The 12,799-nt window shown below is 40.6% G+C and overlaps 1 protein-coding gene across 3 annotated transcripts in view; it reads left to right on the top strand.

Annotated features, from left to right (window-relative positions):
- LOC138193484 (dedicator of cytokinesis protein 3-like) overlaps window positions 1-12,799 on the top strand; it is a 52,278-nt gene continuing 39,479 nt past the window's right edge. For 2 of the 3 annotated variants that reach the window (XM_069141585.1, XM_069141584.1), the window contains exons 1-4: window positions 1-923; window positions 7,796-7,879; window positions 9,074-9,114; window positions 11,093-11,148. In XM_069141585.1, the coding sequence (XP_068997686.1) occupies window positions 887-923; window positions 7,796-7,879; window positions 9,074-9,114; window positions 11,093-11,148 (218 nt within the window). In that variant the 5' untranslated portion in view covers window positions 1-886. The remainder of the gene's footprint in view (window positions 924-7,795; window positions 7,880-9,073; window positions 9,115-11,092; window positions 11,149-12,799) is intronic. The other variant, XM_069141583.1, reaches the window with a different exon arrangement.

Below are 12,799 nucleotides of genomic sequence, written 5' to 3'. Positions count from 1 at the left end.
GAAATGACTCAACCAGGAGGTGCTTCCCCACATGGTTTGGCCTGATGTGTAACACCAGGAGCGACTTGTGGCCAACAGGGCCCCCAAAGTAACACATTCAATCAAAAAAAAAAAAGAAGAAAAAAGAAGCAGACTGCCTTCCAGCATCCTAGCAGGAGAAGATGCAGTTTGTGTGTTGTGATGGATGGAAGTGCCATGCAGAGAAAGAGGGAGAGAGGGGGCGCATATATTCGCAAATGCTTGTTGACAAAACAAGTCATGTGACGATCACGAAGATGGCGCAGCTTATGGTATATTGCAGCTTTCTGAGTATTTTCTCGCACCAGCTCGACAGTTCGGACCGGTGAACGTTCTCGCGACCTATTACCTACTAATCACCGCGCGATCCACACCGTTCACGCTGGCTGCGCAGCTCATCGGGGACCAGATGGACTTGAGCGCGATTGGCTGGAAAAACAAGGAAACGCAAAGAAATTAAATGAATAAGCTTCGAGGGAAAGAAATATTCTCCGTTCCACTTCAAATGCGGCGGCAATAACACCTTTCGTGGAGACCAGAAAAAAAAAAAAAACTGCTCGCCGTGTGCGTGCGTGCGTGCGCGCCTGCGTGTGTGTGTGTGTGTGCGTTACATTAGGTTGGACACTGCATCAGACTGGAGACACACGCCGGGACATAATAGAGCAGAGATATTGAGGCTTTGATGGTCCTTCCTTTCCCCCTTTGCACACACACACACAACCGTCAGGATACTGACTCCGGTCGAGACATGTAGTCCCATGTATGAGCAGCCGGGATCGTTTGTAGCCTTCAGCGCTCGTTTTTTAGCATCATCATCTCAAGATATCGACATAATGTGGCTTGCTCTACCGGAGGGAAAATAACCAATATGTGGATACCTACAGAAGAGGAGAAAATCGGAGTTGGTGAGTCAATTGCACCTTTTTTTTTTTTTTTTTTTTTATTGCTAATTAACGACGCTTGCTTTCCAGCTCTTTGGGTCAATACAGCGTAATGGTGGTAATTTTTGCACGAGAAACACCCAATTTTTTGCTCATCGACATCCTCAATTGCTTATTCAGACCGTTTTTTTTTTCTGTTGTTAATCCCATTACACCCAAAGAAAAACACATACACTTATAATGGCTGATATACACAGGCCAGTGACTGCATAGAAAGGGAAATTGCGTGGGATGGTACAGCATACAACCCACCACCTTAAAGATGCCATCGCAGTCTGCACACAATAACCGTAGGCGGGCCGTTAAATCACGCTCCTGCTCTTAGTTGGGTGGTTTTGTAGAAATGCGTCAATGTGGCATTTTAGCCTTTTCTTCATAGGAGAGTATCTGGAAGGAGAAAGAGAGGGGGAGAAAAAAAAAAAAAAAGAAAGTGATTCGTGTTGAAACCACGAGGGGGCATCGTGACTGCGTCCCTCCAACAGGTGTAGGCTGGAGTGAAGCTGGAGTCTACCTGTAGACCAAAAAAAAAGATGCTGCTTCTGCTGCTGCAACAACAAGGGACCACACTGTGCATCTCCTCCCTGCATGTGTGCACTTTGACCCCTACAGAGGAGGAAAACGTGTCCAATAAGAGATCAGCATTTCATGAAAAAGGGGGAAAAAAAAAAAAACAGCTCTTAAAGCGAGCTATATCGAGTGTAATAGGAACAGGAAGCAAAAAATACCACCATAAAATATCATACGGTCGCTATAAATTGACTGCTGGATCCCACAGTCACAGCTAAAAGTGTCTATAGCGTATGATTACGCTATAGAGGGTTTTCATTAGGGGAATGAGTCATGTCCAGATGCACTACAGCTTGTTATACTTGCAGGGCTACTCATGCTGGCTCGCACATGATACATCCCCCCCCCCCCCTACTCCCTCACATACACACGCCCACACATATACACTTTGTTTAGAGGCATTGCATTCGTCATGATCGTTTCATAAAGACTGCAGGCTGAGAGCCCCAATGGCAGCCCACTGTAATATCGCCACTTCTGCTGGCTGTAGTTATCACCGCGTCGCATTTAATCGTTTGTATGTTCGTCCATCCATCCATCAGAGAATCACTGCAGTTCTTTTTTTTCATGCGTTAATAAGCGGGGTGTTTTAGGAGGGAGGGAGGGAGGCGGAGGAGAAGGTAGTTTTGTGTGGGGAAGCAACAGTTCGGCGCAGCCTCCGCATCAGTCTGTGCGGACTGACCTGACGCTGTCCGTGGTGCTGAAATGTGGAGATGACGCTGTCCACGATGCTGAAATGCGGGGAAGGCAGAGCCGCTCTGTACCTACACAGTACATACTGTACCTTGTAAAAGAAGCCCGAATCCCTCTGGTGAATTTCCCTCTTCGCCTCAGTTAACATGTTGACATGCGAGGTTCAGTATTTCTCCAGCATCACTGTGGATGATGCCCACGCTGCTGGACTGTTACGTTAACTGGCAGCGCAGCCCCACAGCCTGTTATCAGCTCTTCTCCTGCCTCATCTGTGGTATTAGTGGCACCATTTTGCCCATTTCCCTACCTTCTTTCCTTGTTCTGTGATTGCGTGTAAATTGACACGTTATCATGCATGTTATCATGCACCGATTTATGAAACAAAGTCTGTCTGTAGTCAGCCAGGCCTTTTTTCTTTCTTTTTTTTCACTCCTGCGTTATCTTAATAGGCTCCATCATAAAGGAAGCAGTTGAAGACCACCTCATGAAACGTTAATAGCTTTTTTAGAATCACTACCTATTCATTACTTTCTCCTTGGTTGTGTTTATGCAATAAATATTTGCTTGAAAATCACTTGTGGCAGCAAAGGCCTGTATGACTCTACTGCAGTGGTACCCAGCTTTACTCTTGAACTACTAATGATGATTATTTTAATCACCAATTTATCTAGTAATCACTTGTCTTTTTTCTGTTAATAAGTCTGTAAAATGTCCAAAGAACATATCATACAATTACATTGAAATATACATGCAAACTAATGTGAGTTGTAAACAGATTATCAAAATTATAATGATTATTGAACCAATCCTCAATCCAGTCCTCTTGAAATGGTTCAGCTGTACATTTTTTTCATTTTCTTATTTGCAAATGAGTCACTGATGGATTGCTCTCATATACGCAGCAATATTTCTTTACACTTTCATTAGAAAGAGCTCTGACTATAAGTTAGTATCTGCCCACATGAGAGAGAGTGAAATGAATCAGATGGATTCATCTGTGGCCACATGGATGTGGCTCAGACAAAAACTACAGCAGCAGCAGTAGCAGCAGCACATGAAATAATGAAGCAGACGAGGCCACCATTATCTGAAACAAACAACTCGGGGATGCAATGTGTTCAGGACGGAACAAAAGATAATGCTCATCTGAGGGATTAGAGAGATTGGCCCGAACTAGCATTTCTGTACAGATTTTGTCATGTTTTTAACCCGTCCTCCTGTCTGCAGGGGGAAGTTTCATATGGGTGAGCACTTCTTGGTTTCATCACAGGCTCTAGATCACGAAGTTTATCAGTACCGTAGTTTCAAGTGCCTCAAGTAACTTGCACCGCAGCACAGTGAATATAGCTATTGTTGCATGTGTGTGCATTGAATACACAGTCGTTGAAGAGTTCTTGATAAGGTAATCTTTTCACAGTGACACACAGTGGGTGGCATTCTGGGACACAGATTTGGAATCAGATATGGTGAAATGCTCCTCTGCCTCTGTGGGAGAAGTCCCTTGGTTAGCAAAACTTTGGTGCAGTAATGTGCCTCAGTAAGTGAGTGTGCATTCAAGTCGTGCTCAACGAAATGAGTCAGTGGGCGAAGCCCAAAGACCATTGTGTAATTTTAAAGTTCGCCAGATCTGGGACAGGACTACTCAACACGGGAGAGCCGGATTTTCATGGTCTACATACTCACATTGCATTACTTGAAGGGTTTAGGGATGCACTCACTGAGCAATTCAGCTTCAGTTGTACTAGTTATGACTGAGACTGGATCCTAAAAGAAAACAGAAATCCAAGAAAATAAGTTCATGTCAGGGCTGTAGTTTAGATGAGCACGGTGTCCTTTTGAAAAAAATGTTTTCGGTACGGTGGTGCCATTAGCACTTTGTTGTTTTGAAAATACAGCAGGCAATTTATAAGCCATAATAGTGTTTACTGTTTTACTGGCAGGTTTGTGATGACATCTTCCCCTTCTCTGCAGAATATTTCTCCCCGGTGGGCCATTGTACTGTTAGGTGTTGCGTGTGCCTATCACTAATTCTCGAGCAAGGTCAGCAGGCGTTGCATGCTCTGTTTCAGCTTCACTGTATTACATGTAGCTGTAAAACATTTTTCAGGACATGACAGTATGCGATAGTATTTACTCTGGAAGACAATACAAGCTTCTCTTCTGCTGCACAGAAGAAAATAGATTTTATTACAGAGATATAACATGGAGTCATCTATCTTGACATTTCTCTTCTCAGCTGAACAGTAGTACGCTGTAACAAGAAACAGAAAAGTGAGGGCTAGATAAGCGAGACAGGTCAAAGGTCAGACTCAAACAAAAGTGCTGTAGACAGACATACCACAGAGTATAGGGTGAAATATTTTTTTTCTGGACTGACTCCATATGTTATCACTGTTTTTTTTTTTATGTCAGTGCAAGTTATATCATTGATAGCAGATACAACTTAAATGTGACTTTCTGCTTTGAATACATTTTTGCTGATGGGATGCAAGTATTTGCTGGTGGTACATGACAAACATCTCGACACAGACACAATGTCTGTAACTCTCTCTTTTAACTCTGTGGAAGGCTCTGAATTGCCACATATATCTGCAATTAACGTATAAAAGCCCCCTTCACACCGCATCACTGCAGGATTCAATCAACAAGGATTTTAGTGTTCACTCGTAGGCTTCCCATTTCAGAAGCCACACCGAGCGTGTTCTCGCATAACATGACCGCTCTGGTTACATCAGGGTCTTTCCTACACACCATGGGTGGCAGCACCGCTGGTATAGAGCAGTGAGTTAGAAAATGAAGGCACAGGGAAGAGTGTTATTGAGTCTCACGCAGGTTGCCTAAATTATTTTAAATCTTATTTTCCGATTGACACCATTTTATTTGCAGTTCACTGCCTCCAATGGCTTTTTTTTTTTTTTTTTTTTTTTTTTTTTTTTAAACTAAGATGCTTGATTCCTTTAGATTTTCTCCCTGTGATTCTCTATAATGGATGACAAAGTAATGCATTAGACAGGATTAATTTGGTACCTCATATTGTAACGTTTTGCATGAGATAACCAATAAACAACGCTACTTTTTTTTTTCAGAAGAGTTGTTGTTGGTGGTTTCTATAGGTGCGGTTTTGACTGCAGCTTGTTTCGTACTTCACACCAACACGGAAGAATAGATTCCTAAAAGATTGATTTCGTGCTGTAAAAACTTTGTGCAGTTATTTTAAGAAAATATCATGAGATAGTGGATGTTATGTGCCTGGAGTTTATATACCTTCTGATAATACATTTTAAACCCCTGCTGTATCTAATAGTTCTCATTGCTTGTCACTCTATCTAAAACTGAATTTATTATTTTGGAAAATTTGCTTCATTAGCAGGTTTAAAAAAATGATTCATCCATTCGCACTGCCTCGTTTCCAAACAGTCCTTCATTCATTGGCTGTTGTTGATAACTATTTCTGAAACGGCCTTTCCTCGTCACTTTGATTTAACTGCACTGAAAGTTACAAACAATTTTTTTCAAGGAGTCCAGTTCGTCATATCGCTGGAAGGTTCGTGTCTCTGCTCATGCTCCGAAGATTCTCAGACCTTTGATGAATTCAAGTGTTGTACACTGTGGTGTCGTAGCAGGGGAATATACATTTTTACAATCCAGGACCACAAACTGAGTGGGGTCCTGGATATACAAAAATATACCACTCTTAAAAACACTTTTAACAATTTTATGGTCGTCTTCTTTGGAGATGAAACTTGGCACAGTGGATGTGAGAAAAGTATACGACTGAGCACCCCAAACCCCAAATTTGGGTCACAGATGCGCATGATAGTTGAAAAGTAAATAATATGCAGGTGGTGTTTGAGCTGTTTTAACGGATAAGTAGACATGTATGTGTGTCATACGTGATGAAGGTGAGAGGCAAGTAGAGGACAGCAGGAGCCTCCTCCTGTGCTGCTCAATCCCTATAATTCCTCCTAGTGAGCTACTGGTTACACAATAGCAGCTATCAGATGCCGTGTGGATCATGAATTCAACTGAATAGAGGGACAGTCTGGACTGATATACTGTTGCATGCTGAGTAGAACTGTTTGCTTTTGCCAACATTTTCCACTCCCGGTCCCGTCAGTCCTTCCAACATCCTACGTTCAACATGTTGAAGTCTAGAGATGAATTTAGTTGGTAGTGTTTTGTGGATATGCTAATGCTCTTCAGCTTTTAGGCACAATGAAATGAGTGTTTGACTGCGTATTTACACAGCTTGGAGGTTTTGTGAGGGAGGACTATGAAAATATGAGTCTGTGTAGTGCGCCCAGCTCTCTCAAACTGCTCAAAATCTCATCTTGTTCTGACGTGGCCCGTGTTGAAGAGTTTTCAAATGGCGTGAGGGCAGGTTTTGCAATTCAAATGAAATGGAAGCCATTAAAGAACAGGACTCTCGCATACGAAAGACTTAGCCATGGTTGGAAAAGGGCCTGAGGCAGAGTGAAAAAGGTGACAAGGACGCTCTTTAAGTCCATCCATCTCTCTTCAATGCCCAATACGCTTGATGTGAACTCCAGTATGATGCATCATCCATAAGCTTGCCATTTTAAAATGCCTAGGTCCCCGCAGCAGTTACAGTGAAGAAAGCCCTCCAGTTTGTGGATGATCTGTTGCCATAGTTACCCGAGCACAGGAACTGAACACTCATTACCCTCAAACAGGCAACGGAGCTGAGCTCAAGCCCCTCCCTCTCTTCCTCCCCCTCACTGGGTCCCCTGGCTAGTTCATTAGCATAATGATTCACACCAAACTCTCCTTGAAGGGCCACCATTTGTAGGTTTTTAAAATCATCAGTGGAGCGCAGTCATTATTAAACAAGTCTGTCTTTACTGAGGCCTCTGCAGTTTGTTGCATGGCTCATGGTGCCGAGCTGCAGTGCTGCATAGATAAAAACAGACTCCAGAGGCAACGCAATTGATAAAGGCTTTAAAGTGTCATTTATTCTCGAAAGAATAATCATGTCATCAGTGTCTGAGTCACAGGATGTTTCTGTGTATGGTCAAAGACTGCATGGTGCTGCAAAAGGAGGTGGCATGGAAGACTTATGCTAATACCGACTTATGATAAATCAGTGTTTAGCCATATTACTTAGCAGTTTGTGTGGGCTCTATTTTGGGAGACAGTTCAATTAACTTAACATTGCACAAAATCAGGTCGCTTAAGAATTAATTGCCTATTAAAATGACTTCCCACTCCAGGGTGGGAGCTTGTTTACAGTTCGCTAAGCAGTGGTTCCTGTGTGACACTGTGTTTAGATGTTTGCATGAAACAGCTTATTTAAAAAAAAAGAAAAAAAAAAAAAGCTGCAGTAACTGCCCTGCGACAATCCTCAAAACACGTTCTGTGTCGACACCCAACGGTGAAGAAGGATGCACCTCGCTCAATCAGAGGTCACAGGAGATGATAGTAAGCATAGATCTTTAATCAGAAATTGTACAATGTAATTTCTGCTGACTGCCAGGACTTACAGAAAAACTATTACATGGTTGAATATTTTTTTCACCAGTTTTGTTTCTGTCCTTTTGTTTCCTTTTTCTGCACAGTGATCTGCAACTTCCGGTCATCAATATGTCAGGCGCTGGTCCTGGAGATCGGGGAAACTGTACAGATTCTGGAGAAGAGTGAAGGTAAAATTATTGTAATACAGATTCAGGTTAATTTACACCCAGTGTCTCAATATCAACCTTAGTATGACATCTGAGGCACATTACATTACATTGCACAGGTTAAAGTCTTTTCAAGCACAGTATTTAGACTTAGCTACTTTTCTGCAAAATAAATAAATAATTCTCTGTCAGAAAATGATTCTTAGTGGCATACAGGGGGCTTTCAAACAGCATTTAGACTCACTCACACTTTATTATATGGGTTCATAATTTATTAATAAATTCTTAAGAAGATTCCTGCTGAGAAATATGTATGCTGGTGCTAGTTGTAGGAAAATAGAGGCGATAACACATTTTACTCATGTTAGCTGTTTAAAATAAAAGCTTTATGATTTCTCTGGGAATTTCCTTGAAATAACTGCACTTTGGAGATAAAGCCAGCTCAAAGGATAAAATACAAAAACTCCGAAAATATTTCTTTCTTTTTTTTTTTCCAATTATTGTTAGCTTTTCTGAAGGGAGGTAGTTGTTGGTACTTTATAGTAGCCTAGTTGATGGCACAGTTTAAAAGCAAACCACTGATACGGCCTTAGAACTGCTGCAGACTAAACTCTGATAAATATCAGTACCAACCCCATTTGACACTTTACATTTTTGGGTACAGCGATTAGTTTCTAGAAAGCCACTCAAATTATATTTATCCAATAAATGATTATAAAACCCGAGCTAACCTTACTGCTGCCCCAGATCCGTTTATTCTGCCATGAGTCGTGACCAACACAATAACAGACTACAAAGTATCCAGATCATCAGTTAAAATGGTGTGGTTTGTGTTTCATGGTCAGCGATGTCGGCAAACATAATGCAGAAAGCGAGGCTAGGCTAAACTAGTCTGGTCTAGGCTACGGTACGCTACACAAAACTAATATTAGGTTGATTAGTTTGCACACGTGAAAGCAACATGGTTTACTCCTATAATCAAGAAATTAACATCACAAAAACACATTACAGCTTTTGTAATAAAAACACAACGTTAGTAAAACAGCTGAGCCTTTGCAGTTGGGACTGGGCTGTTTCTCCCTATAGCTAACATTTTACCTTCAAACTGTATCACATTACTGTGTACCACATCCAAATAGTGTAGCGACAGATGCACCGTATTTTGTTTTGTTGTGTTGGTGAGGTTTTCTCATGTGCACTTTGCTGTGTCTTTAGGTTGGTACAGAGGCTTTTCCACCAAGAAGCCTTCTGTCAAGGTAATTATTACAGCCTGCTCAAGTTACTGGCTTGACATTGTGCTGATTTCTGTCGGTACCATGGTTTGTGTTCAAATAAGACAATAACAATGCATCTGGATCAATCTAGACCCATGTTTGAAGCACACAAAGGTAAAAAAAAAAGAAGTTTTAAAAAACAATTGGCATGACTTGTAAATGAAAGCTTTGCATATGTATTTGTGTGTACCTCAATAATGCGGGATTTTTTCACAAAACTTATTTTTTGCCAAAATATAGGGCTATCTTTTTTTTTTTTTTTTAGAATGTCACTGATGTCTTCATGAAGCTTTTATCAAAGACAAATGCATTTTTGTGAATGATAATGTGATGTGAGAGATGTGTATCCCAGAAATAACTTTTGTCTAGACAACAAAGACCTTAATGGCTGATTAACTTATTGAATAGAGTTTTGATTAGACAGAAATAGAAGTCTATTGACTTGGGTTTCCAGAGGTGCTTTCATAAAGGCATCATTTTAACCAAGTTGTTCTAACTTCAGAGCATAGAAGCACAAAAAGTATTGCCACATTCAAGATGTTATTTACAAATGGTGAGAAAAAAACACAGCAGAGATAAGTTGTATGTGTACATCATGCGCCAGTAAATATGGCCCTTTCTGCACTGCCACTGGGCTGTTTTCCTCCATGAGCAGAATTCTTTGGATAATCCAAATATTGTTTTCCTATCAACCAGCAGATGGTGCAATTATTAATCTGAAAACCAGCCAGTATGCCCAAAAAACGATTTAAAAAAAATTAAATTCCCAATTCAATTATAATCCATGACACTTTAGAAATTCCTTTCTGCAGTGACGGCTGTAGGACAGATGCAGCAACATTTGTTTTGGTGTTATATTTCTGATCAAGCAGAAAGAAAGTGGCAAGGCAGAATGGAGCGAATAAATCCAAACCTCTCAGTTCTCATTTCAGATTCTTTTTGTGCAGCATCATTACGATTAATCCTTTGCACAATGTTCAGTAAGAAGAGACTGTACATGCAAATAGACCATCGAATAATAACAACCATCACAGCAAAGAGAGTTTAATGCTCTGCACTACAGTAAATGATTAAGGCATGACACAGCTGCTTCCACTGGAATATTTTGTACACTAAAGCAGGGTTACCACAGATAAACTGTAGCAGATCTATTTGTAAAACCATTGTACAAAGCTGGAGAACAAATATGTAAAGTTTTCTATAGCCATAATACAAAGAGTAGCATCACCAAAAACACAAATACCAGATATATTGATAGAAACATGAAAGTAATTTTTAGCTATTTTGTACATGCACTCTACTACATTTTTAACTGAAATGTCAGAAGCTGAAGTGATGAGCGATGCTGCTGGAATGTTTTAAAGAAAGCACAAACGCTGTCCAGTCCTGGTAAATGTAGGTGTTAGTGGCTACATGTTGTCCTTCTCTACTCTCATCAGCTATTTACAGTTCTTACTAACACCCCTCCATTTTGTTATGTACTCTGCTGCCCACATTCATTCGCCCCCATACTCTCTCAGCGCTGAGTAGAATTAGTTGTGCTCACTGTGGCCAATTCTTCACATCTGGCAGATTAGAATAAGAAAGATGAACTGCAAAAGGGGGCAGCTGGCACCACTCAGTCTCTCATGCCCTTCCCCTGCTAAGCCAAGCCACAATAGGGATCCTGCACATCGCTCTGCTTCTCGTCTCTGCGGTGTGTGAAAACACACACAGCAGAAAATGTCGAAACACACAGAAAGGAATTGTCATATTGCACTTCCTTAAGCATTTAATGTGTTGCCAGCAGAATTGTAAAATCTCCTTTTTTTTTTTTTTTTACCATTGCAGCACTCAACATGGGTTAGAATACCTAACGTCACAGGCATAATACTCTACATTTTGGTCATGTGGTGCAGGAGAATTATAAATGTAATCCTGTCACACCCAGTAACATCTCTGCTTTGTCCTCCCTCCACAGGGCATTTTCCCAGTTGGCTATGTCCACTTGAAGAAATCTACAGTGACAAACAGAGGGTAAGCTGTATGATAAAGTGTTTTTACTCAAGCATGTACAGCATCATATGAAGGAATGCACAGAACCAATGGTTTCTGTCTCGATGCTCATTTTGAAACTTCAGCTCAGGGTATCTACCTTAACCTTCTTGTTTCATAATGTAAAATCTGCACTCCTCACTGCGTTGAACTTATGAGAACCAGGAGGACAAGCTTTCCTGTGCAACTGAATGAGAGTATATTTTGCTTACCATAAGCAAAAACCCAATTTTGTCACAACACTAGCAAAGAAATTGTACCTAAAGGCCTTAAAAACCTATTTTCTCAATCATCTTCTTACAGTGACTAATGGGTTCTACTTGAACTGACTGTTTTCTGCCAAAGTTAGAACTGATCTAGGTTATTCTACCAAAGAGATTTCTGCATTGATGCTTTCGTCAGCATTTTTATGCCTCACCACCAGTGACAACCGTAGTCAGAGGCATTATGTTCCCTTCTCTAAACACAATTTCTCAAAAACGCTTTGAGAGAATTTCTTCAAACTTGGCACAAACATTCACTTGGTCCAAAAGGTGAACTGATTAGATGTTAGTGGCCTAAGGCCCAAAGTCAATGTCAAGGTCAAAGTCAAGGTCAAGTTCACGTGACCCAACGGTAACCCATTGTCATGTAAGAAATATCTCTTCGCGGATGCCTTGAGGAAATGTCTTAAAATTTGCCACAAATATTCACTCTGAAGCAAAAATTAACTGGTTAGATGGTAGGGGTCAAAGGTGAAGCCCAATGTGATCTGTTGTCAATTCGATTTCAATCTCAACCTCAATGTGTTCCATTCACTTTGACTCCAGGATAAATTGATTGGATTTTAGTGGCCAAAGATAACAGTGACCTCACAAAACACGTGTATTTTCACAATCAGAGTTTAGCAACTGAAGTTGACAACAGTTGTGGAGTGTTTTGCTTATGTTGCCTTTGCTGTTAAACAAATCTGATATAACTACACTTATAAAGTCCAGAACTAAATTATACATTGTTTGAAAGCAAAAAGGCTCATAATTGAAATTGTGCTCACCATTTTTAAGGTACCAATACCACAGCTACAACAACAGCAGTAACAGTAATGGTGCCTTAATTTAATACAAGTCTGTGCTAGGCAAAATTATATTACTTTTCCTTTTCTGTTGCCAATGGGTTCACATATTTCACTGAGCATTTCACACTGTTTTCATAGTGAGTGTCGAATGAACAAAATGCTTCCAAGCTTTTAGACTTTTTAGGAAAAGAGGGTATGAATGTTAATAGGTTAAACTCTTAATAAACAACAACCAAGGATGTTTTCCCCCAACTTAAACTAAAATGTTGTTTTGCCAGTGATTAATATTTAATGTTGTGGAGAAATATTAACAATTTTCACAACCGGTTTTCAGGGGCCTTATTGTGGATCTGTGATGTCATGTCCATTACCCACACCAGTATAGATACTTATTCAGCATCAGAATTTGCATGTATTTGCTGAAGTTCTATATTCAGTTCAGGTGACCAATAGCCAAACTCAGAAATTATACACATCATTTTGGTTGCACTGCATGGCAGAAAAAAGCAGCTGGAGTTTTTCGAGGATGATGTTGGCAATCCCTTTAATATTTCTGCTTGTATTGGGGCAGTGAGTCTG

Source organism: Embiotoca jacksoni, unplaced genomic scaffold, assembly GCF_022577435.1.
Source record: "Embiotoca jacksoni isolate LCO1_2020_lvr unplaced genomic scaffold, fEmbJac1.0.p SCAF_9, whole genome shotgun sequence".
In the NCBI taxonomy this organism is placed as follows: domain Eukaryota; kingdom Metazoa; phylum Chordata; class Actinopteri; family Embiotocidae; genus Embiotoca; species Embiotoca jacksoni.
This window is presented reverse-complemented; position numbering and strand designations above follow the sequence as displayed.